The 26,720-nt window shown below is 43.0% G+C and overlaps 2 protein-coding genes, 1 non-coding gene and 1 pseudogene across 4 annotated transcripts in view; 2 read left to right on the forward strand and 2 right to left on the reverse strand.

Annotated features, from left to right (window-relative positions):
• Positions 1–6,166, forward strand: part of ADAMTS9 (ADAM metallopeptidase with thrombospondin type 1 motif 9) — a 180,608-nt gene extending 174,442 nt beyond the window's left edge. For both annotated transcript variants that reach the window (XM_055259173.2, XM_063630783.1), the window contains one exon: positions 4,699–6,166. The gene's annotated coding sequence lies outside the window, so the exon portion shown is untranslated. The remainder of the gene's footprint in view (positions 1–4,698) is intronic.
• Positions 6,167–9,939: 3,773 nt separating this feature from the next.
• LOC129471730 (U6 spliceosomal RNA) lies at positions 9,940–10,042 on the reverse strand. The gene has a single exon (XR_008653699.1). It is a non-coding gene; the product is annotated as a U6 spliceosomal RNA (small nuclear RNA).
• Positions 10,043–21,306: 11,264 nt separating this feature from the next.
• On the forward strand, positions 21,307–22,686 carry LOC129471232 (putative UPF0607 protein ENSP00000382826; the record flags this gene model as incomplete). Its single annotated transcript, XM_055259600.2, has 1 exon — positions 21,307–22,686. A coding segment is annotated over exon 1 (1,380 nt), but the record flags the coding sequence as incomplete, so codon positions are not given.
• A 22-nt stretch (positions 22,687–22,708) lies between these two features.
• On the reverse strand, positions 22,709–23,456 carry LOC134735494 (uncharacterized; annotated as a pseudogene).
• Positions 23,457–26,720: the final 3,264 nt, after the last annotated feature.

The following is a 26,720-nucleotide window of genomic DNA, read 5'->3' on the forward strand; positions in this document are numbered from 1 at the left end:
TTTTGGAGTCACCAGTGTCCATTATTTCAATCTTTATGTCCATGTGTACCCAATGTTCCACTCTCACTTATAAGCAAGAGCATATGGTATTTGATTTTTTGTTTCTGTGTTAATTCACTTACGAAAATGGCCTCCAGCTGCATCCATATTGCTGCAAAGGACATGATTTCATTATTTTTTATGGCTGCATAGTATTTCATCATGTATACAGAGCACATTTTTAAAATCCACTCCACCATTAATGGACACCTAGGTTGATTCCACGTTTGCTATTGTGAATAGTGCTGCAATAAACGTGTGAGTGCAGGTGTCTTTTTGGTTGAATGATTTATTTTCTTTTTGATATATACCCAGCAATGGATTGCTGGGGTAAATGGTAGTTCTATTTTTAGTTCTTTAAGAAATCTCCAAACTGCTTTTCACAGAGGTTGAAATAATTTACAGTCCCACCAACAGTGTATTCCATTTTTCTCTGCAATCTCACCAATATCTGTTATCCTTTTACTTTTTGAGAATAGCCATTCTGATTGGCATGAGATGTTATCTCAGTGTGGTTTTGACTTGCATTTCTGTGATGATTAGTGATGTTCAGCATTTTTTCTTATATTTGTTGGCTGTTTGTGTGTCTTCTTTTGAGAAGTGTCTGTCCATGTCCTTTGCCCACTTTTTAATAGGATTGTTTGTTTTTATCTTGTTGATTTGCTTAAGTTCCTTATAGATTCTGGATATTATTCCTTTATCAAATGTATAGGTTAAAATGTTTTCTCCTATTCTGTAGGTTGTCCGTTTATTCTGTTGATAGTTTCTTTTGATGTACAGAAGCTCTTTAATTTAGTTAGATCTCCATTATCAATTTTTGTTTTGTTGCATCTGCTTTTGAGGACTTAGTCATAATTTGTTTGCCTAGGCCAATGTTCAGAAGAGTATTTCCTGGGTTTTCTTCTAGAATTTTTATGGTTTGAAGTCTTACATTTAAGTCTTTAATGTATCCTGAGTTATTTTTTGTATATGGTAAGAGGTAAGAGTTCCATTTCATTCTTCTGTGTATAGTTAGCCAGTTTTTCCAGCACCGTTTATTATAGGGTATGCTTTCCCCATTGTTTATTTTTGTTGACTGTGTTGAAGTCCAGTTGTTTATAGACTTATAGCTTTATTTCTGGGTTCCTTATTCTGTTCCATTAATTTATGTGTCTATTTTAGTACCAGTAGCATGCTGTTTTGGTTACCTTTAGTTTGCTGCCTTAGAGTAGAGTTTGAAGTCTGGTAATATGATACCTCTGGCTTCGTTCTTTTTGCTTGGGATTGCTTTCACTTTTAGACTCTGCTTTGGTTCCATATCAATTTTAGAATAGTTCTTCTAACACTGTAAAGAATAACATTGGTAATTTGATAGGAATTTTGTTGAATCTGTGGATTTCTTTGGGCAGTATGGACATTTTAATGCTATTGATTCTTCCAATAGATGAGCATGGAACATTTTTCTATTTGTGTCATCTATGATTTCCTTAAGCAATGTTTATAATTCTCCTTATAGAGCTCTTTTACCTGCTTGGTTAGATGTATTCCTAGGTATTTTATTCTTTTTGTGGTGATTGTAAATTGGATTGCATTCTTGATTTGGTTCTCAGCTTGAATGTTATTTGTGTATAGAAATGCTTCTGATTTTTGTACATTTATTTTGCACCCTGAAAATTTACTGAAGTCATTTTTCAGGTCTGGGAATCTTTTGGTGGAATACGTAGGGTTTTCTCTGTATAGGATCATATTGTCAGTGAAGGAAGATAATTTGACTTCCTCTTTTCCTGTTTTGTTGTATTTTCTTTCTTTCTCTTGCCTGATTGCTCTGGCTAAGATTTCCAATACTGTGTTGAATAGGAGTGTTGAGACTACACGTTCTTGCCTTGTTCCAATTCTTAGGAGGAATGCTTCCAACTTTTGCCTATTAAGTATGATATTGGCTGTGCGTTTGTTAGAGATGGCTTTTATTATTCTGAGATATGTTCTTTTGATGTCTTATGCCTTGTACGTTTTTATCATGAAGGGATGTTGGATTTTATCAAATGCTTTTTCTGCATGTATTGATATGGTCATATTGTTTTTGTTTTTAATTGTTTGTGTGGTGAATCACATTTATTGATTTGCATATGTTGAATGATCCTTGCCTCCCAAGAATAAAGTCCACTTGATCGTGGTAGATTCTCTTTTTGGTATGTTGCTGGATTCAGTTTGCTAGTATTTTGTTGAGGATTTTCATGTCAATGTTCATCAGGGAGATTAGTCTGTAGTTTTCTTTTTTTGTTGTGTCTTTGCAAAGTATTGGTATCAGGATGATAGAGGTTTCATAGAATGAGTTAGGAAGGAATATCTCTTCTTCGATTTTTTAGAAATTGTTTCAATAGGATTGGTACCACTTGTTTGCAGAACTTATTTAAAATGCTGCTTATTGGGCCGCATCTCTAGGGGTCCTGCTTCATTAGGTCTCTGGTGGATTCAGGGACCTGTAGTTTTAATACAGAGAATTCTAATGCAAGTGAATCACAGCTCATCCTTTGAGAAATACTTCCCAAGAATGTAATAGTAAAACCACAGTGGCATTTGTTGAGCAATATTTCATTGAATCCTCACAACAAAACTGTGTAGAGGAGCTGCTGTTTTACATATGAGGAAGCTGAGGCCCACAACAATTAAGTAACTTGCTTAAGATCATGATGAGGCTGGGCATGGTGGCTCATGCCTGTAATTCCAGCACTTTGTGAAGCTGTGGCAGGCAGATCACTTGAGGTCAGGAGTTCGAGACCAGTCTGGCTAACATGGTGAAACCCCATCTCTACTATAAATTCAAAATTTAGCTGAGTGTGTTGGCACATGCCTGTAGTCCTAGCTACTTGGGAGCCTGAGGCAGGAGAATCGCTTTAATCTGGGAGGCAGAGGTTGCAGTCAGCCAAGACCATGCCACTGCACTCCAGCCTGGGTGACAGAGTAAGACTCTGTCTCAAAAAAAAAAAAAAAAAACTAAAAGGTAATGATAAATTCCCTTGGCAGAACTCAGAGTGTCCTACAATAAAGCCAGTGCTCTTAATCACTCCACTGTGCCACACCCCTGTTACTCATAGTGTGGTCCAAGAATCAGCATGATCAGCTTTACCTAGGAACTTGTTAGAAATGCACAATGTCAGGCCTCACCCTATACCTGTGAAATCAGAATCTGCATTTTAACAAAGTCCACAGGAGTCATGCATATTAAAGTTCGGCAATCCCTGACCTATGTACATTATGCCACAAAGTGATTCTTCTGCTGAGTAAAAGACGGAACTTGTCACTCTTTTCATCATCCCGGTGTCTTCAGCTACAAGGGATGAGCTCAACCAATTCATGTGACCCTCCTGCATCTTCCCTCAAGCTTCCAGTAGCCCATTACCGTGTACCAATTCATGTGACCCTCCTGCATCTTCCCTCAAGCTTCCAGTAGCCCATTACCGTGTAAGGCTCTTGAAGATCCTGATACAAGAGTGCCTATTTGCCATTTAGGATTACTTCTGTTACAAGGAGCTAAGGAAATGAAGGAAATTTATCATCTTAAGTGACTGAGATATCCAAGAAGTATGCTAACTTCAGGCATGGCTAGATCCAGAAGTTCAGTCATCAGTACTCTTTCTTTCTTCATCAATCAGCAATAATTGCCTCTTAAATGACTTCATTCTCAGGCAGATCATTGCCCCCCACACCATGGTCCTGGGCAGCTCTAGGATTACATCATTCTTCCAACTTATGATTCAAGTGAACACTCATCCCCTAGCATGCATGCTGCAAAATAACTCTGTTTAGCTCTGGTTAGGTCAAATGGTCACTTTTGAGCAAATCACAACATCCAAGGATCTGAGATCATGTACCCACCTAGAGTCAGGTGATTGACAGCTTCAGCTGGAAGAGGGATGATTCTCAAAGGACAAGAAGGCATTTTGTTATCAGAAAGGGGGAGATGGGATGGAGGCATGCAAAAATCAGCAGGTGTCCGCTAGAGATCACCATTGTATATGTACTGTATATATTTTGTATCTAAGAAGATAAATTTTATATAGCACATATATACAATATTTACATATATAAACATATTTATAGAAAAAGACTAGAAGGAAATACCAAAATACCAATATATGAAGAGCGGTTATCTCAGGTGCAGGGATTTCATGCTAATGGGTTTTTAAATTTTATTCTATATTACTTCCCTGAAACTTCCGTGTTTCTTACAGCAAACAAACACTACTTTTAAAATCTAGGGCCAGCGTGGTGGTTCATGCCTATAATCCCAGCACTTTGGGAGGCTGAGGCAGGAGGATTACTTGAGTCCAGGATTTTGAGACCAGCCTGGGCAACATAGTGAGACTTCCATTTCTGCAAAAAAAAAAAAATTTTTTTTAATTAGCTGGGCATGGTGGTGTGCACCTGTAGACCCAGCTACTTGGGAGGCTGAGATGGGAGGATTGCTTGCCCAGGAGATCAAGGCTGCAGTGAGCCATGACCATGCCACTGCACTCCAGCCTTGGTGACAGTGAGACTGTGACTCAGAAAAAATAAAAATAAAATCTAGAGAAAATAATGTTAATTTTAAATTCTACATGTAAAAATGTATCAGTTGCCTATTCTTAACTTATGGCATTTGAGGCAGAAGGTTTATATTTTCTGGTTTGTTTATTTCAGGTGCTTTGAAGAGGAAGCTATTATGGGATGGATGAAGGATAGTAATGCAATACCTCCACCTTAATTTGGGTGCATGTGTGTGTGTGTGTGTTTATGTGTGACTTGTATGCTTGTGTGTGTGTAAATGTGTGTACATAAACATATATACATATATACACATACATATATGCACATATATGTGTGTATGTATATATGTGGACTATCCTAATGATGTAAAGTTTAATATTTATGTTTGAAATTATTTATTGTGATGTAATATTTTTGTACGTAAAATGATTCTATTATGACTGCCTTTGCATGTAGTAATATGACAAAGTGATCCTTCATTATCACGGTACACTATTGTTTACTTTTCATCTGTAAATGTTTTATTGTGACTTTTTTAAAATGAATTTTTTTGAAACAATCTAGCCATCATCAAGGTGCTATAAGAGTTGTATAAAAGGTATTTTTGGCATTTCTAGGCAAGTATCAGCCAATAAGTGTGTTAGTGATGTCACAGATTGTACCAACTATTAACTATGTTAAATATGTATTCAGTTTCATGTGATCTCTGGGAAAAAAATATGCTGCCTTGGTGCTAATATTATATGTATTTAAATGATCATCTGACTCAGAAATATAAACACTTTTAATGAAAGGGAGGAACAGAGAAGGACAATTTCCAGTGCACAGAATCACTTGGATGCAATAAGACCAGCTCTTTACCCTTATTTTTGGATATGCCTTTTTTGGAAGAGACTTGGACTTTATCCTTATTGTTGTTAGTGTTGTTAATATTCGTTGCTTCAGCCCACGGTGCCTTGGTCTCTCTACAATCAAATGGAGGATCCCCCAAGCAGCTTCATTACAGAGTGATATTGGGAAAGTGAGATCTTCTCACCATTTTGCCAAGATACTCTAAAATGACATCCAAGTTTACCAGTAGAAAGAGGATGCACAGAATGGGCGTGACCTTCAGCTCACGAGCACACCTGGAGAAGTTCAGAACCAGGTTCTGAATCATCACGATTGCCTTTTGCATGAAAACATTGGCTGCTGATGTGACTTCTCTTCAGGCCATGAGCCTAACACCCTGCGAGTTTTCATGGCCGCTGCAGTAATGGGCGTTTGTGTGAAGAAATGAACTGTGGAGTACAAAATGCTTTGAGTCTTTCCAATCGCTCATTAATTCACTTTTTTGTTACTTCTTTCCAAAATGGAAGTGCTGAAGCCATGGTCTTTCTGCCCTTCCAAACTATGAAGGGAAGCCTTGCCAGTGGCCCATGGGAGACACTTGGTTTGAGAAACCCTGCCCACTTCCAAAGACCAAAGAGATTAGGGAAAGCCTGGCAGTATTCTCCAACTCCAAGCAAGCTCTAGAGTGCTCCAGGAAAAGTTATATTCAGTATATGAATAAGTGTTATTCTCCATTATTAATGTGTTCTGAAACTATATTATGAATAAATACATCACCACACCCAAACCATTTGTGTTTCACATAGTTTCTGGACTCTTGATTCAAGTTGGAGTAAAAATGTCTCTAGTTTCCAGATGGAGAAGAAGTGAAGATTTTATTTATTTCATTTATTATAATTGCCATTCTAGAGACAGATAGGGATAGGGCTTGTCCATAAGATCTGTCTTTTCATCATGCAAGTCAATTAAAGTGGTTCTTCTGGAAACTGGGAACTTACCCCTCTTGGGAAACAAATGAGCAAACAAAACAAAATATTTAGGTGGGCTTTGGGTGCTTAATTGTTCATTTTGTGTGTAGTTCCTACCCTGTATGGTGTCCAGGTAAAAAGAGAGCTTTTTAAACATGTCTACTAGAAGCAAATGATTATCGAACAGCACCATGCCAGGCCTTTTACTTTTATTGTTTCACCTCATCCTCACAACCACCAAATACACCAGGTAATAGACTAACCTTCATTTGATGGTAAGGAGACAGAGCCTTAGAGTTACAAATAGGCTCAAGTTCACACACAGTGACTAAGTAGTCGTCTCCCAAAGAAATCTGGCCCTGATTGGGTCACATGACCACTTCTGGACCAATCACACTATCAAGGGGCCTGGGATCCTGTGCCATTCTAGAGTCAGGTGATCAACAGCTTCAAGTGAAAAAGAGATGGTTCCCAGAAGAGAAAAGGGGAGATGGGATGGAGACATGAAAAAAGTGGGCATCCACTCAAATTCCCATTGTGTGTGTGTGTGTGTGAACACATGCATGTACCTGTGTACAATCTCCAAATCCCAGAGCTTATGCCAAAGTCCCACCCCTTGCCATCACTCAGCATCATTTGAGGCCTCAGTTCTCTTCCTCTCTCTGGTGTTTACTAACTGTGTGATCTTGAGCCTTAGTTTTTTCATGTGTAAAATGAGGCTATTGATTGTCCTCCCACTTACCTTCCAGGATAAAGTGTTTTCTCATGTCCCTTTAAGCCCTGCATGAGTGCTAGCAAAACAGCAGCCCTCAATATGTGCATCAGCAAGCTTAAACTGACAGCATTGAAGGCATGGGCTCCCTAATCAGTTAGGAATTGTGTTCAGCAGCTAATTAGAGATCTGACTGCAATGGCTTACATATTTAAAAGTGTATTTCAGGTCAGGCGCGGTGGCTCACGCTTGTAATCCCAGCACTTTAGGAGGCCAAGGCGTGTGGATCACGAGGTCAGGAGATGGAGACCATCCTGGCTAACACGGTGAAACCCCGTCTCTACTAAAAATAGAAAAAAATTAGCCGGGCGTGGTGGCGGGCGCCTGTAGTCCCAGCTACTCGGGAGGCTGAGGCGGGAGAATGGCGTAAACCCGGGAGGCAGAGCTTGCAGTGAGCCGACATTGCACCGCTGCACTCCAGCCTGGGTGACAGAGCAAGACTCCATCTCAAAAAAAAAAAAAAAAGTGTATTTCATTGTTATGTAAAAGTATATTTCACTGTTATGTGGGAGGTAGGCAATCCAGAACTAGCATGGCAGTTCCACGACTTCATCAGGGACAGAGTTCATTTCTCTTTCTCCTCTCTTCATTCTTCCGTATTTCAGTATGGCTGCTAGAGCTCCAGCAATCACTCCCAAATTTCCAGGTGACAGGAAAAAAAAAAAAATAGGAGTAGGGGAAAGGGTAGAAAGTGGCATATTTTCAGTTCTGTATTGTTCTTTTAAAGAGGTTTTTCAGAAACCTTACCTAACAAATTTTACTTATATCTCCTTAGCCAGAATTTAGTCATGTGGCTGTAGGAGTAGTGGAGAAATGGGGTTGTTTCACACAGTACGTTGCCACAGAAAATAAAATGAGGCATCTGTTCCTAGGAAAGAAAGCAAAATGAATTTGAAAGAGGCAATTACAAGTCTCTGCAATAGATCAAATACAGAGATTGAAGAGAGAAAGTATTGGAAGCATTTATAGAGTAAGTAAGAGATAAATGAGACCTGGAGTGGTGATCATTGTAATGGTAGGGAAAGAAACAACTATAGAGAGATACAGGTGGTAAAATTAATAGGAGCTGACAACCGATAGATTTGGGATGGGCTGTGGGAGTGAAGGAAACAGTAACAGTTCAAAGATGAGACTTTATTTTCGTTGTAAACACAACCAGGGTGACAAAATGATGAATGGGTGGGTGGATAAATAGACAGATGTACAATCTATGAGAGTCCAGTAATCATTTATATTTGTGTAGCACTGCACAAATTAAATATTGTCTTTGCATTTTATTTATTTAACCAAGTAATATTCATTGCATATCTACTAATTTTTGGGCACTCATCTAAGGCCTGGGTGCAGCAGTTTCCGTTAAGGTCAAGGCTAAGAGACAGCATGAGTTTGCTCAGGCTGCCTTAGCAGAATACCACATACAGGGTGGTATCAACAACAGAAATTTATTCTCTCACAATTCTGGAGGCTAGAAGTCCAAGATCAAGGTGCTGTCAGGGTTGGTTTCTGGGGAGGCCTTTCTTTCTGGCTTATAAACAGGCCTCTTTTCCCTGTGTCCTCACATTGCCTCTGCTCTGTGTGTATGCGCAGAGAAAAAGAGACGGAGATTTCTGCTGTCTCTTCCTCCTCTTAACAAGGTCACCATTTCTATCAGATTAGAGCCCTGCCCTTCTGACCCCACTTAACCTTCATTACCTTCTTACAGGCATCTCCAAATACAGTCACATTAGGGTTAGGGCTTCAATAAAGGAATTTAGGGGTAAGGACTGGGGACAAAATTCAGTCCCTAACAGAGGCTGTAACAAAGAGACTCCAAAATAAGGTAGACTTTTATTTCTCTTACTTGCTCTCCAGAGGTAGCGGGCACTCTGGGACTGGTAGGTGACTCCGCTCCATAACATCAGAGGACAAAGATCCTTCTGTTTTGTATCTTGGCCATTCTCAAAGCCATTGTCCTCATATGGTTCCTCCTCGCAAGGTCTGCATCCAGCCTGCAGGAAGGGAGCAATTGTTTGAAGGCAAGACAGGAAAGGTAAAGCATAATTTTTATTTACAACATATTGGAAATATTTTATTGGCATAGCCACACCTAGCTGCAAGTGAGGTTGGGAAATGTACTTTCTACCTGGCAACCACATGCCCAGCTCATACTAAGTGGAGGTGGGCGGTCTGTTACTATAAGGAAGAAGGAGAGAATTGTTACTGAGGAAATTAGTTGCTTCTGCCACAGATAGTGAACAAAAGCTACAAAAATCTCTTTCCCATTGGAGCTTACATTTTGGCAGTGACAGAAGAGAGAGAAAACAAGCAAAGCAAAAACTAAACCACCCTGCAATTATTTTCCAGTAATAAATCTGACCATATTGTCCATGATGGTCGGTCATCTACCATCATGGCCTGGGATGGCATTCCCTGAGCACCAAGAACTTTCATACCCCAGAGTGTGCAAAGATGCCGTGGTTCCCTTTGCCTTGGCATGTTGATTTTTCTTTATGCTCTGATTGGTACAGAAGTGAAAAATAGCAAGCAAAACCTAGTGTGTCAGAAGGTGAGAAGTATGAGAGAGAGAGATAAAATAGGGAAAAGGAATTGGGAATGCCAGATGCCATGGGGTGAGCATGTTGCTGTTTTAAATAGGGTGGTCAGACATTTCTTCTTTACAGACTTCATAGCTGTGAGCAAAGCTGTGGGTTCCCATGAAAGCCTGCCACTAACCTCAGTGAGTATGGGAAACCACCTATCACCAACAGATGGCGGGAGAGGTCTTGCTCTATTATGCCTGGACCATTGTACTGATACTCTGCTTATTTTATTTTATTTTAATTTTTTAATATGGAACACTTCACGAATTCGTGTGTCGTCCTTGCACAGGGGCCACACTAATCTTCCGTGTACAACTCTAGTTTTAGTATATGTGCTGCCCAAGCATCATCTTAGAGGTGATTTTGCAAAGCAGCTTATGATCCTTAGGAGTCCTAAGCCCTAAAAAGATGATACTGCTCCCCTCGAATATGTACCTCAAAATGAACAATAACTCCGAGATGCATCTCAGAATGCAGTGGCTCAGGCTTATAATCCCAGGTAGGAGGACTGCTTGTGGCCAGGAGTTTGACACCGGCCTGGGCAAGATAGAAAGACCGTCTCTACAAATAAGTTAAAAAATTAGCCAGGTGTGGTGGCACGTGCCTGTAGTCCTAGCTACTTGGGAGGCTAAACTGGGAGGATTGCCTGAGCTCAGGATTTAGTGGCTATAGTGAGCCATGATTGTGCCACTGCATTCCAGCCTGGATGACATAACGAGGCCCCATCTTTTAAACAAGAACTCCAGACCAGGAAGTTAGTCTTTTTCCATGAATATTACTTTTTCTTTTAAATATCAAATGCTGATTTTTCCAAAAAAGTTTTGAAGGCAATTTTTGCTGTAGCTCTAGGGGCATGTTTGTCTGCCAGGTAGGCAATCAACCGGTTTTACAACATTATTCACCCCAGTGATTTCCAGTAGGAACAAAAGGAACAAATATTCAAAGTGCTAATAAGAAGGGCATCCAAGGCCGGGCGCGGTGGCTCACGCTTGTAATCCCAGCACTTTGGGAGGCCGAGGCGGGCGGATCACGAGGTGAGGAGATCGAGACCACGGTGAAACCCCGTCTCTACTAAAAAAATACAAAAAAATTAGCCGGGCGTGGTGGCGGGCGCCTGTAGTCCCAGCTACGCGGAGAGGCTGAGGCAGGAGAATGGCGTGAACCCGGGAGGCGGAGCTTGCAGTGAGCTGAGATTGCGCCACTGCACTCCAGCCTGGGCAACAGAGCAAGACTCCGTCTCAAAAAAAAAAAGAAGGGCATCCAATTACAATGGGAAAGAAAAAGTGACTTTGCACAGAAATGTACATCGTCATATGTGACTTGCATCCTGCCACTTGGTTTGGACTTAGGATCAAATGCCTTATAGGCCACTGATGTGAGATGTCACAGCGTGGTCAAGGATGGCATTAGGTGTAAAAAAGAGTTGATATTCAGCTTATTACAAGTTCAGAAGCCTAGTTGTTCCTTAAACTTTTGATTCAAACTTACAAATTCTATCATTTTATTTATGTACTAGCCTAGTTTCCTTCAATTACTTTAAAAAAAACCTTTCGACTAATGTTTGTCTCATTTGTGACTTAATTAAAAGGCTTGAAATATTTTATATCACATTTGTACATTTAACAGATTATATTTCTGTCTTAGGTCCTTCAGTTATCTCACTCAGCAAACCTTTCTGAATACTTAAATGATTTAGGCCGGGAGCAGTGGCTCACACTTGTAATCCCAGCACTTTGGGAGGCTGAGGCGGGCGGATCACCTGAGGTTAGGAGTTGGAGACCAGCCTGGCCAACATGGTGAAACTCTGTCTCTACTAAAAATACAAAAATTAGCTGGGCGTGGTGGTGGGCACCTGTAATCCCAGCTACTTGGGAGGCTGAGGCAGGAGAATTGCTTGAACCATATATGTGTGTGTGTGTGTGTGTGTGTGTGTGTGTATAAACACACACATATATAGAATATGAATATTATGTAAATCAATGGACTTAAAGTTCTTTAAACTATTCCAAAATAGAAAATTAATGTAGTATAGTTTTGACTTAAACTCACAAATCTAAATCAAGTACTCAATGACACGTTTTAAACTGGCATTATAAGCTGCCACTCTAAAAGTTCCAATTTTTAACATCATGACAATATAAACTACTAAGTAAGTTCTAACATATTCTTCTTAATGTTTCTGATGTCTTTGAAGATTTTTATGTCTCAGATCTCACTCTTGGCATGAATAAAAGTTCTGTGCTCATATACCTATTGTAGAGCCAGAGGTTACCTTGGGCACAGGTCTGGGGTGGAAGACAACCAGGGAAATTCTTTTTACTCCAACAAAGGAAACTATGAGATCATCCCATGTAAATCTGAGGGAAGCCTTCTATATTGGTTTCCTATGTTGTTGCAGCAGATTACTTCAAATCTATGATGTGTCTTTAAACAACACATATTTATTATCTTACAGTTTTGGAGGGCAGATATTTAAAATGGATCAGCAGGGCTGCGTTCCCTCTGGAGGTTCTAGGTGGAGAATCTGTTTTCTTGCCCTTCCCAGCTTCCAAAGTCTGCCTGCATTCTTTGACCGATAACCCCTTCCTCTATCTGCAAAGCCTGGAGTATCTTCAAATTTCCCTCTCTCTCTGACCTGTGTTTCCATCATCATGTCACCTTTTTCTGGCTTTTACTCATTTGTCTTTCTCTTGTAAGGACCCTTGTGATTCCACTGGGCCTGCCGGGTACCCCAGGATCATCTTCCCATCTCAAGGTCATTAACTTAATCACATCTGCAAAGTCTCTTTTGCCATGTAAGGTAATATAAAGGCATGTACACAGGTTTTGGAGATGACGACATGGATATCCTTGGGAGGCCGTTATTCTTTCTACTCCCCCTTCTGCAAACACATAAGGACCAGATGCTGGTCTGTCCAAATCCCCAACAAGCCACACTGGACTTTACGTCAATGACCCTTAACTTCAAGCGAGGGATGTTCCCATAGCCCACGTTCCTGGATTCATATTCCATGTATTGCCTAATTTTTCTGTCTACATTCAAAAGTCTGCAGCCATTTTATTGCTTGATTGATTTTGTATGTGGCTGTTGTATACAAATCTCTTTCTGCTTTGATCCAAAGACTTTTGAACTTGACAAGAATTCTGCATTCTTCCTAGGACATAGAATTCTTATAGTGCTAGGTGATGGTACACTGAATTCTGGATGTCTCTCATGACTTTGTCAAGGCTCATAAGACCTCTCTTATGACAGACTTTCAGTACATGAGCCATTATTAGGTATAGAAACTTCCATGGGCATACTTGGTAGCAGTGCTGTCTTCATCTTTCTTAGTGAGCCAGGATATTTCTTCAGTGCTTATTGCTCAGCTTCACAATTCCACAGAATGGATGCACCTCTGAGAGCCTTCTGAGCCCCAGCATGACCAGGGCAAAAGCAGGAGACTTAGTGGGATCCCAGGTGGATCCTGGACATACCCCAGCCTTAATCAGTCTCTCTAGGGGTGGGACCTGAGAATCCACGTTTTTAACAGGCTCTCCAAGAGACCTTTATGCACACTAGAGAGACTCACCTTTACAGTGTCCTTGCCACACAGCAGTGGAGTCTCTAGGCAGTGGCAATGTCCCTCATCCCATTGCTTTTGCACTACAATTTTTTGCATGCTGGACGTGTGGTCAAGACCTACAGGCTCTAGAACAGGACACAGTGGCTTATTTGGGTCCCCCTCCTCCCTAGTTGTATGACTTTGGACAAGATCCCTACACTCCCTGGACTCACCTTCCTCGTCAGTGAGATGGAACATATTGGCACCGGCACCCGCATCGTATGGTTGCTGTGAAGCTCATTGTGTTGATTAAAACATTCAGAACACTGGTTGGTATATAATAAGTACTCAATATCTCTTAGCTATTTGAAGTTTATGTAATACATAAATGCTACATATAATCTGTGTTTTAGTTTGGAAAAGGTTATTATGGAGAAGGTGTTGGCCCAACTTTCATCTCAGCTCCATGACCAAGCGTTGAGAAAACTGGATTTTCCTGTTTATATCCTTCTCAGATTCCATTTGCTTGCACAATACTTCAGTTCTTTCTGTTTCCTTTCCCTAAATGCAGATGCATGTTGTTCAACACAAGATATCAAGACTAAAAGGGACCTAAAAGGGCATATGGATAGATCAGCAACAACAGAAATAATAACTATATCATAAGAAGAATATGAACTACATTTATTGACCATGCCTTAGTCTGTTCAGGCTACTATAATAAGATAGGGTGGCTTATAAACAATAGGAATTGGCCAGGTGTTGTGGCTCAGGCCTGTAACGCCAGCACTTTGAGAGGCCGAGACGGGTGGATCACAAGGTCAGGAGTTCAAGACCAGCCTGACCAACATGGTGAAACCCCGTCTCTACTAAAAATACAGAAATCATCCAGGCATGGTGGCAGGCACCTGTAATCCCAGCTACTCAGGAGGCTGAGGCAGGAGAATCACTTGAACCCGGGAGGCAGAGGTTGCAGTGGGCCGAGATCACGCCGCTGCACTCCAGCCTGGGCTCCGTCTCCAAAAAAAAAAGAAAAACACAAAGTAGAAATTTATTTCTCACAGCTCTGGGGGCTGGAAAGTCCAAGATCAATGTGTCAGCACAGTCAATGTCAGGTGAGGGCTTGCTTTCTCATAGACAGCTGTCTTCTCATTCTAACCTCACACGGCAGGAATGAGAGGTCTCTTTCAAGCATCATTCAAAAGGTCATTAATCCCATTCGTGAGGGCTCTACCCCTATGACTTAATCACCTTCCAAAAACCCCATCTTCTAATCTCATCACCTCAGGGAGTAAGTATTTCAACATACAAATACTGGGGGGACATGAACATTTAGACCATAGAAGAACACTTACTATGTGTAATGGTTAATTTTACGTGTCAACTTGAATAGGCCATAGTATCCAGTTTTGGGTCAAACACCAGTCTAGATGTTGCTGTGAAGGCATTTTTTAGATGTGATTAACATTTGAATCGGTACTCTTTGAGGAAAGCATATTACCCTCCATCATGTCGGTGGGCCTCGTCCTGTCAATTGAAGGTCTTAAGAGAAAAAGATGGATGTCCCCAAAGAAAGAAGGAGTTCTGTCTTCAGACTGCTATTAGACTCTAGCTGCAATGCCAGTTCTTCCCTGGGGTGCCAGCCTGCTCATCTGCCATGCAGATTTTGGACTTCTCAGCCCCCACAGTCACATGAGCCAATTCTTTAAAGTCTCGCTTTCTCTCTCTCTCTCTCCGTCGATATAATAGATAGACAGATAGAGATATAGATAGATTAGATAGATGATAGATAGATAGATAGATAGATAGATAGGTAGATAGATAGATGATAGATAGATAGATAGATAGATAGATACATAGATAGATAGAGAGATTGACCTAGAGATAGATCTATCTCCATTTATATCTATTCTGTCAGTTCTGTTTCTCTGGAGAACCCTGACCTAGACCAATGCAGTATGTGACAGGCCAGAACTGATCCTCTGCACAACTCTGGAGGGTACCATTCACCCTGAGCTGAAACATCCCAGGAGCTTTGTAAATGGTTTGCACATGGCCTCTCGTGGAACCGTCATGATAGCTCTTTGAGGGAGCTGCTATTTTTATTCCCATTTTAAAGATGAGGGAATCAAAGGGTAAGAGAGTCAGCTCTCAAACCCAGGGTCTTAACAGCTCAGTGTAGGTGTGATTCAAAGCAGCTGTGTCCAGGCCATTAAAGTAGTTAAAGCGCAGTGCAAAGACTATAGCCAACACCTCCTCATTCTTGCCACACTGCCTTTTCACACTAGCAAGCTTCCTCACAAAAAGAAGAGAAAATCTATAACCTTGCTTCACAAGAGCAAGCAGAGAAAGAAAGAAAATTAGTCCCGACTGGAACATTTCCGGTGAGTGCTCAACTATATTTCGTATTAGCTGCCACTGGTTAAGAGCCATAGGCCCCTGAGAACTCGAGATAAAGCAATTTTCCAGTTAGTGACTTCGACTTGCCTCCTATTCTCTTGCTCTTTGTATCTCAGCTTTCAATATGACTTCAAGGCATGTAGAAATGCCTGCCTGGGTGTCCTTCTGGGCTTTCTGCAGGAGCTTTTTTTTTTTTTTAATTATTATACTTTAAGTTCTAGGGTACATGTGCACAACGTGCAGGTTTGTTACATATGTATACATGTGCCATGTTGGTGTGCTGCGCCCATTAACTCGTCATTTACATTAGGTATTTCTCCTAATGCTATCCCTCCCCCCTCCCCCTGCCCCACGACAGGCCCCGGTGTGTGATGTTCCCCACCCTGTGTCCATGTGTTCTCATTGTTCAATTCCCGCCTATGAGTGAGAACATGTGGTGTTTGGTTTTTTATCTTTGCCATAGTTTGCTGAGAATGATGCAGGAGCTTTTCAACAAGGAAAGGTCAGGCAAGAAGTGCTGGGCTTATTTGCATCCCCTCGATCTTGAGACTGAAATGAAAACTGTTTGTCCAAGAGCCTAGCTCTTCTCTCAGTGGTTGTCCGAGGCAGAGAGACCTGCAGCTTTTAAGAAGCCCTAAGTTGTCTTTCTGAAGTGAGGTTTGTTTTCTCTCTCCCCACCAGGTATTAGTCCATTTAGGAAATAGTGTTAAAAGCAATTGCCTGACCAGTTCGGGCTAACCCAGGGGTTGCCAAATCCATGCTTCTTACACAATTTACAAAATATTTTCTTTGTAGTTGTCCTTGAAGCCCAAGAGGAACTAATGGCTTTAACTACCAGCCTACATGTTTCAAAGTGATTTCCACATCAGGAAGCCATTGTCGGCTTCCCCAAACAGTTAATTGGTATAGGATGTGAGCAATTCTGAAAGGCCACGCTTCTTGTTCCAGCCCCAATTCATCGCTCAGATAAGAGCTGGTTTTCAGCAACGATTTCCATTTCTGCCTCCTTGTGTGTGCTAAATCATTTATGGCTCCATTTTTCTATGCAATAAAAGACTTCTTTGGTCATGAAAAAGCATTATAATTACCCCTGGCACCCAAGAAATGGAGTTGGCTTTGCGGTCACAAAGACCAAAGTGCTCTGTGTTGGCATAAAACCCACGAGGAACGGCATCAAAAACAGCCTTTGCAAGTGCATGGTGGTAAAGAGCACGGCCTCTAAAATCTAGACAAGTTAACTTACTTCTCTCTAGACCTCAGTTTCCTCGTTTGTCAGTTGGGGTTATAATGGTACTTCCCTTACAGGGTAATTCAGGGATTAAGTGAAATATGCACAAAGTTCATAGAACAGTAACTGACACATAATATATTATATAAAGCAAGTATTTATCATCCTCTTCCTCTCTTCCTCCCTCTGGCATCACCATCATCATTCTCATTGGCAGCATCTTTGAGTAAGAACATCTTTTTAGAAATTATGTAAAACTCAGAAGTTATAAGGAAGAAAAGTTAAAAGTTTAACCATATAAAAATAAAATATATATATATGAAAAAATTAAGAAATCCATAAACAAAGTCCAAAGATAAATTCTAAACTGGGAGAAAAATGTTCTCCACACATTTGCCAGATTAAGGCATTATTTCCATTTACAAAGATAAACAACTTGTTTTTAAAAAAAGTGTTTGCTGAAGAAAAATAAAAGAACAGTCAAAATAAAGAAGAAAGAAAGAGAAAGAATGAGAATAAAAGGAAAAAGAAAGAAATACGGTGAAAAGACACAGGCCGTTTTAGAAAATTTAAAGGAAATGACAAGCAAATGAATTATACCCAATTTATTTCATAATCAATGAAATATACATTAAAAGATCAACGAGAATTTTTTTCATCTATTGAATGATGAAAAAATTGGTAGTAGCAGGTATTTGCAAAAGTGTTCTCCACCTTTGGGGCCACGTGTGGTGGCTCATACCTGTAATCACTTTGGGAGGCCAAGACAATCATATCACTTGAGGTCAGGAGTTCAAGACCAGCCTGGCCAATGTGGTGAAACCCTGTCTCTACTAAAAATACAAAAATTAGCCGGGTGTGATGGTGCGTGCCTGTAATCCCAGCTTCTCGGGAGGCTGACACAGAAGAGTGACTTGAATCTGGGAGGCGAAGGTTGCGGTGAGCCAAGATAGCTCCACTGCATTCCAGCCTGGGTGATAGAGCAAGACTCCATCTCAAAAAAAAAAAAAAAAAAAAAGAGTGTTCTCCACCTCTGCAATGGGCAATTTGTTAATTCTAAAAATCATAAATTTTTAAGTGTAACTTAAAAATAATTTCCTTAAAATATAACAGGACTAATAGATGTGCATTGTAGCATTGTTTTCAATAGCAAAGTCTTAGAAATAACCTAATGCCCCTTAATAGTAGATTAGTTAAATTAGCTACGTATATAATGGTATATTCGTTATCTATTGCTGCATAGCAAATCACCCTGAAACTTAGCAGCTTACAACACACATTTACTATCTCATAGTATCTGTGGATCAGGAATCCAGGTATGGTTTAGAGACCCTGAAAGGTCACAGACTACGTACACTACAATCAGACGTTGGCCAGCACTGTAGTCATTTCTAGGCTGACTGGAGAGGGATCTGCTTCTAAGCTCACCCCGTGGTCATTGGCAGAATTTGGGGCTGTTGGCCAGGAAGCTGCCCTCAGTCCCTTGGATCTCTACATAGGGCAGTTCATGGCATGGCAACTTGCTTCCTCAGAGTAAGCAAGTGGAAAGAGCCTGAAAGAAAATGACAGCAAGATGGAAGTCACAGCCTTTTATAACCTAATCTCAGAGGTGACTGTATTAGTCTGTTCTCACACTGCTAATAAAGACATACCTGAGACTGGGTAATTTATAAATGAAAGAGGTTTAATTGACTCACAGTTCCATATAGATAGGGAGGCCTCATAATCATGGCAGAAGGTGAATGAGGAGCGAAGTCACGTCTTACATGGTGGCAGGCAAGAGGGTTTGTGCAGGGGAACTCCCATTTATAAACCATCAAATCTTATGAGGCTTATTCACTACCACAAGAACAATATGGAAGACACCACCCCCATGATTCAATTATCTCCACCTGCCTTCATCCTCGACATGTAGGGATTATTACAATTCAAGGTGAGATTTGGGTAGCGACACAGCCAAACCATAACAGTGACATTCCACCCCTTTTGCTATATTCTATTCATTAGGAGCAAATCATTAGGAAATTCAAACCTCATGAGTTTTCACTCCTAACTTATTCAATATTCATCTTTAAAAAATAAGAACATTCTTCTCCTTAACCACAATGCCATTATGACATGTGACATAATTAAAATAATTCCTAAGGCCTTGTTTCCATCCTAAAGTGTTTCCAGTTGTCCCAAAATGTCTCTTACAGATGGTGTATTGGAACCACGAGCCAATTAAGATCCACATGTTGCATACATTTGATCGTTATATCTCTTAACTCTTCTTTTTTTTTTTTTTTTTTTGAGACAGTCTCGCTGTTGCCCGGGCTGGAGTGCAGTGGCGCCATCTTGGCTCACTGCAGGCTCCGGCCCCCGGGGTTCACGCCATTCTCCTGCCTCAGCCTCCCGAGTAGCTGGGACTACAGGCGCCCGCCACCTCGCCCGGCTAATTTTTTGTATTTTTAGTAGAGACGGGGTTTCACCGTGTTAGCCAGGATTGTTTCAATCTCCTCACCTTGTGATCCGCCCGTCTCCGCCTTCCAAAGTGCTGGGATTACAGGCATGAGCCACCGCGCCCAGCCCTCTTAACTCTCTTCTAATCTTAAGCACCTCCTTTGTTTTCATGCCACGAATTTGGTGAAAAGGAGGCCCGTGATCCCATCTTCTGGATTTATCAGTGTACTTTCTCATGATGGACTTTTAACTCGTTCTGCTAACTCCTGTGTTTCTTATAAACTAGATGCTAGATCTAAAGCCTTAATTACATTCAGCAAGACTATTTCTTTTTTTTTTTTTGTCTTTTAATAATATATTTGAATATAGATGGTTTCAATTCTCCAATAAAAAGATGTAGACTGGCCGAATGGTTTTTCATACCTGTTTCCCTAGTCCAGACACCCAAGAGTATGTCCTTCTCTTGGGCATAAGAAAATCTAGAGTTATATTTAGGGTATCATAAAGTGTGGTGAAGAGTGGACTGAGGTGGCATGCTCACAATGACCAAATTACGTTGGTCATATTTTAATCCAATACGTTGATCCACTATTAACTTGTAAATAATGTACTTGCTTTCTAGACACATTCTAGGAAGACCAGAGAAACTGACTTCTATCTATATGGTATAATCCACTGGCGAATTTCTTTTAGGATCGACCAAAGCTGATCTAGAACATAATCTTTACATACTTGGACGAGACAAGAGAGAACCCACCAGACGAGAAAGAACATCTGGGCTGAAAGGCTCCATTAGAAGAGCAATGTGGAATGGTGCTGTGCCGACAATTGGTAGTCCCTCCCCTACATCTTTGCAGAGGACTGGAGCCCAGAGTGGGCCACGGTCAACTTATATGGTGAAGTGAAGACCTCCTTCTAGGTGTGCATGTGCTTATTACAGACATGCCACCATGCTAAGTACCCCCGGACTACAGGAAAAAATAAGAATACATGCTGTATCCATGATCAGGAGGCACACAGGCCAGAGCACCAGCTGTGGAATCGCACAACCTGGGTCCAAAGCCTGGCTGGATCATGACCACCTGGATGATCTAAGGAACGGTCTCAGAAAAATCTGTAAAAAGAAGTGGAGACTCTGCCTGCCAGGAAGGGATGTGGTAAGGGGCAGCATCCAGTCAGGTCAGGGCACCCCGTCCTCTCCTTGGAAGCCTGCGCAGCGAGCCTGGTGGCCCTCAAGGCCACGGAGGCCATGGAGAAGGTGGGCCTGGCTCCAGGCGGCACGGAGGCACTGGAGAGGCCCCGGGGGAGCCTGGTGGGATCTGGCTGGTCCTGCGCTCTGCTTCCAGGTTCTGGCCTTGTAACCCAGGGGACAGGGCTGGCCAAGACAGGGCCACTGGGTGTCAGCCAGTGCCTGCGCCAGATGCCAGGCGGGAAGGGCTCTGGCAGATCAGCCCCGCACCCTCCACAGCGCCACGGGGGGGCCATCCAGGGCCACACACCTGCCCCCAGGAGCGGGACGTCTCTGAGGCTAGAGAGTCCAGCTGGACCGGTGGAAGGGCCTCACCTTTTGCCCTTTGACTCCTCTTGTAGGCACCCTTGCTAGGCTTCTGCTCATTCGTCCACACCCTGGCTCTGTCACCAGCCCCATGGTGATGTCATAATCTCCCAGGTGCCCAGTGCACACCCGGCCACAGAGATGTGGGTGACTTAGGAGTATCCTCTCCGCTTCTGACCCTTAGTTTTGTCTGTGCACAACTCACTCAAAATGGGCAACTCACTAAGCGTATTTTGTTCCTGGTTCCGCCGCAGGTTCCGGCTACACCATCGGCTACATTCTCATATAAGCCTATGTTGTTACTGCTTCGGACGCAGGTCCCTGCAACTCCAGTGTCAACGTTCTGGTCTAAGAGTAAGTTGTTCCTGCTCCCGCCGCAGCTCCCAGCCACGCCATCACCAACTTTCTCTTCTAAGCATATTTCGTTCCTGGTTCCACCGCATGTCCTGGCTATGCCGTCGGCAACATCCTCGTATAAGCGTATGTTGTTACTGCTTCAGCCGCAGGTCCCTGCAACTCCAGTGTCAACGTTTTGGTGTAAGAGTAAGTTGTTCCGGCTTCCCCAGCAGGTCCCAGCCATGGCATCCGCAACCTGCTCGTCTTGTCCGTGAGGCCCTCCCAGCTGGCCAGGCTCACCCTGTGGCTCCTGCACCTGTGCCTCCTGCACCTGTGCCTCCTGCACCTGTGCCTCCTGCACCTGTGCCTCCTGCACCTGTGCCTGCCCCGGGAACCTTGGGCTGTTTCCGATTCCTCTTCAACCCCCGGAAACATGTTGGGCCTTCTTTTCCAGCCAGGCGGGACCGTGCCCCTGTGAGGCTGTGTCCTGTCCCTCAGAACACAGGCACCCCACTGAGGGTCCTGCCTTCTGTGGTCTGGAGCCCCCACTCAAGGAAGAAACCCGTGCTGTCTGCTCACAACTCCATGATGTTTGGACACCTCAGCCCCGTGAGGATCCCTCGTCTCAGAGGCAGGTTTAACCTCCGACTTCCTTCATTAGATGAGCAGGTGATCCCAGCCAGGCTCCCGAAGATGGAGGTGAGGACAGAAGAGCCCAAAGAAGCAACGCAGGTGAAAGACCAGGTAGAGACCCAGGGGCAGGAAGACAATAAAAGGGGCCCCTGTAGCAATGGGGAAGCAGCCTCCACCTCCAGGCCCCTGGAGACTCAGGGAAACCTCACTTCCTCCTGGTATAATCCCAGGCCCTTGGAGGGAAGTGTCCGTCTGAAGAGCTTGACAGAAAAGAACCAGACTGACAAGGCCCAGGTGCATGCAGTGAGTTTCTACTCCAAGGGCCATGGAGTCGCCAGTTCACACAGCCCTGCTGGAGGCATCCTTCCCTTTGGGAAGCCTGACCCAGTTCCAACAGTGCTCCCTGCACCAGTTCCGGGCTGCTGCCTGTGGCCAGAGAAGGCGGCCTTGAAGGTGCTGGGTAAAGACCACCTGCCCAGCTCTCCAGGCTTGCTGATGGTGGGGGAGGACATGCAGCCCAGGGATCCTGCAGCGCTTGCATCAAGTAGCTCTTCTCCCCCCACAGCTGTCGGCCATGGGTCCCGCAAAAGAAAGCTGTCAGGGTCACCGCTGCAGCTGCAACCGACCCCTCCCCTGACACTGAGGTGGGATAGAGATGAGGGGCCCCCACCGGCTAAGCTTCCCTGTCTGTCTCCTGAGGCACTGTTGGTGGGTCAGGCTTCCCAAAGAGAAGGACGCCTCCAGCAGGGCAACATGCGTAAGAACATGAGGGTGTTAAGTAGAACATCAAAATCCAGCAGACGAAAACAGCTGCTTAGGAGGAGAAAGAAGACACGGCAGGGCAGGCGTGGTGGCTCACGCCCGTAATCCAGCACTTTGGGAGGCCCAGGCGGGCGGATCAGGAGGTCAAGAGATCAAGACCTGAGGAGCATCTCTGCCTGGTCCCTGCACCATCTGGGAAGTGAGGAGCGCCTCTGCCCAGCCGCCCCACAGTCTGGGAAGTGAGGAGCGCCTCTGCCCAGCCGCCCCACCGTCTGGGAAGAGAGGAGTGCCTCTGCCTGGCCACCGTCCCATCTGGGAGGTAAGGAGCACCTCTGCTGGCACTCCCCACCACCCTCCACCCCACCGCCTGGGAAGTGAGGAGCGCCTCTGCCCAGCCGCCTCACAATCTGGGAAGTGAAGAGCACCTCTGCCCGGCCACGGCACCATCTGGGAAGTAAGGAGGCCCCAGCCCAGCAGCCGCGCATCTGGAAGGTCAGGAGCGCCTCTGTCGGGCAGGCCTACCGTCTGGGAAGTGAGGAGCGCCTCTGCCTGGAGCCCAACTGTCTAGTAAGTGAGAAGCGCCTCTGCCTGGCCACCCCACCATCTGGGAAGCGAGGAATGCCTCTGCCCTGCCCACGTACCATCTGGGAAGTGAGGAACACCTCTGCCCGGCAATGTCGCCATCTGGGAATTGAGGAGTGCCTCTACCCAATCCCACCGTCTGGGAAGTGAGGAGTGCCTCTGCCCTGCCCCCGCAAGGTCTGTGAACTGAGGAGCGCCTTTGCCCAATCCCACCGTCTGCAAAGTGAGGAACGCCTCTGCCCTGCTCTGGGAGCACTATCTGGGAAGTGAGGAGCGCCTCTGCCCTGCTCTGGGAGCACTATCTGGGAAGTGAGGAGCGCCTCTGCCCTGCCCCCGCACCGTCTGGGAAGTGAGGAGCGCCTCTGCCCAGCAGCAGCCACGTCTGGGAGGTCAGGAGCGCCTCTGCCCGGCTGCCCCACCATCTGAGAAGTGAGAAGCCACGTATAACTGGTGGGTCTCGTGGTGAATTCCACATTGAGTGAAAGGGCAGGTCTAAGATAGGCCCAGAAGAATGAGTACAACTCAGATAGAGGAAAACAGACGAGGCCAGGAACGTGGAAGCCAACACTTATTAAGCATCTGTTAAACGCCAGGCATGGTGCTACATTTCTATAGGAACCTTATGAAGTGGAGGCTGTTAGCAAGCCCACCGCACAGGTGAGAAAACTTAGCTAAGGTCACAGCACATGCAAGTGACAGAGTGAAGACTGCAACCAGCTGTGTCCCAGCAAGACAATTTCATAAGTGACACTGTGTCCTCCAAATTCTAGGAGGCACAAAATGGCTGGTTGTGCCACTACTGATGATATTTAAATTGATCAGAATGATCTTTTTAACTATTCTTATCACTCTCCTGCTTAAAACCCTGTAAACTCCATCACAAATAGAATAAAACCCTAGTCGCTTACCATAGTTGTTGCTCTCCCTCAAATGGACACTCTCCCCCTAGAACTTTTCTTGGCTGGCTATTTCTCAGCCATCTCCAAAAGCCCTTCTTCCCAAGCCACTCTCTGACTCATAGCCCTGTTTTATTTTCTTTGGCATTTATCGCAACTTGAAGCAATTTCATTCTTTTTTTTTTTTTTTTTTTTTTTGCTTGTGTATGTCTTTAAGTGTTTATGAGTCTGTCTTCCCACACTGGAATATAAACTCCTCAAGGGAAGGCTGCTCACTACTGTACCCTAAAAATTTGAAACAAGCCCTGGCACTTAGTAGATTTATTTGTTGAGCAAATAAATGAATCTTACCAGCATTTTTTCAAGGTGGTTTATGTTAAGATACAGTTTCTAAGACACCTAACTTGATGAGAATAAAAACAAAGCACTGGCCACTATCTGTATTTTGGGGAGGGAATTGTTTGTTTGTAGTTCTGTCTTCACTGCTCTTTTTGGAGGGACGTATAATGCTTTCCTACCAGAGAGTGTTGCTATTCAAAGTGTGGTCCACAGACCAGCAGCATCAATGTCACCTGGGAGCTTGTTAGAAATGCCGAATGTTAGACCCCCCAGCACAGACCTATGAATCAGAAGCGGTACTTAACAAGATCCCCAGGTGATTTTAATACATTTTAAAACTTAATTAGTACTGATCTAAAATCCTAGTCTATTCCACTTCTCCTTCCCACCCTACTCTCCAACTGCACCCAACCTCCCCATTGTTAAGCCTTACTGGCCCATCCCAGGAAGCAGCTTCTGGTGCCTCTGAAACTATTTACCTAAACGCTTATCTTCTCAGGCTTCTTCCCTCCGGATTTTGTTCTGTTTACAAATACTGAGGCTGAAATGTAAACCATATCGAAGCTCTTCTCTAAAAGGCCTGCGTGTCCTGGTAAGCCTTCACATCTGCAGATATCTATTGACATATCTTAAGCAAACAACTTTAAATGATTCCACTGGTGCCCTGAGTTTAGCTTTTCCGTTTATCTTGCCTGGTAAGCAGATTGAGGTTAATATTTATTTTTAAAGCATGCAATACTCACAATATTTCTTAAACATGGGTTGAAGTCACATACCACCAGCCTCGGAACTGGGGTTTGAGCTCATTCCATCTGATTCTAAAGCCTGGGCCGTTAATCTCTATGGAGCAATAGGCACAAAAGTATGCTTTATGAAAGCACCATTCGTTTGTCCATTAGTTCATTCACTCATTCAAAAGGCGTGTGAGAGTGTTGGGTGGTAAAGAAATGTAGAACTCTTCAGCCCACCAGGAGAGGAGATGAGACAAGCACAAAAGTAATCTTACAATGTTGAGTCATGTCAATGGTGTAACATACTCTGGGTACAGTGCAGGACTTCGTGGAGGAGGTAGCAGGCATAGGTGCCTCTGAGGAGCAGAAGGCCCAGGAAATCAATGTCCTAGGACTGTCCCCAAACCCTTGGATCTAACTTGATTCAAGATCTTGGGTGTCTTCCAGGCAATCACTGGGCTTTAGTCTCTTTAGGATGCGCCCAGCAGTCCTGTAGGACTCAGGGCAAGGGGTATTTGCCTTCATGCAACAAAATTTTCCTAAGCCCCTACTGTATGCCAGGCACAGCCCTAAGAACTGGGAGTCCAGCGATAAATTAGGCAAAATACCCATTCTTGTGGGGCTTATTTTCTAATGAGGCATAAAAGAGATCAATAAATAATGTTTGAAATCCTCGATGGTTTTGGTGCACAGAAAAGACCATTTCAAAGTGTATCTTGGTTTTAGAAATTAATGATTAATTTGTTAAAGGCACATGTTTTTAAAAAGCAAGGGTTTAAGCTCAGCTTGTATGTCTACTTGTAAGTCTCAAAAAGTGTGAGCCGTCATTTTTAAAGATCATTTGAATGTTTGAGTCCGTTTGCGAACTCAATTAATTCCAACACTATCAAACATTTTAAGGTACATTTATAAATTCTTTGTATTCAGTTTCACTTTTTAGTAAGCTCATTTGTGTTATTGATAAATCTTCCTAGGTGCCTAAGTAATTTATATAAATCTATTAAGAGAATAAATGTAATTTTAAAGTGTCTTAAATATTCTAACAATATATATAAACTTAATAAGATCTCAAAATTCTAAGCCAAGATCAATTATTACTCAGTTACATATTCGAAATGAGTATTACTAGGCTGATCTGTTCATTCTAATAGACCGAATTCTTGTAAATATAATAAGCACGTAAAATATACATTTTAACATGAAATATTTATATACATATTAATATTATGACTTGATTATCTTAAATATTTAAAAAATCGTAAATTTCCTCAGGGTCGAAATATGCTTAATCTTAAAGGAAGCAATAATCTCGGCACTTTCAGGTTTGGGGTTTGCTGAGTTTAATAACTACTAAGGTATGGCTAGATCTTGGGGTGTCTAATGGGCCAGCTGAATTCCTTCTTAAGAGAAGCCTAAAGAAGAAGTCATGGCTTCACCTACATTCTTTATATTCATGTAACTCATGACTTCTCACCCACACACTCTTGGTTTTTGCATTTCTTTCACTCTGTAGATAAAGGTGTGTGATCGTTAATATTGAGTGTCAACTTGATTGGATTCAAGGATACAAAGTACT

This window comes from Symphalangus syndactylus, chromosome 21, assembly GCF_028878055.3.
Source record: "Symphalangus syndactylus isolate Jambi chromosome 21, NHGRI_mSymSyn1-v2.1_pri, whole genome shotgun sequence".
Taxonomy (NCBI): domain Eukaryota; kingdom Metazoa; phylum Chordata; class Mammalia; order Primates; family Hylobatidae; genus Symphalangus; species Symphalangus syndactylus.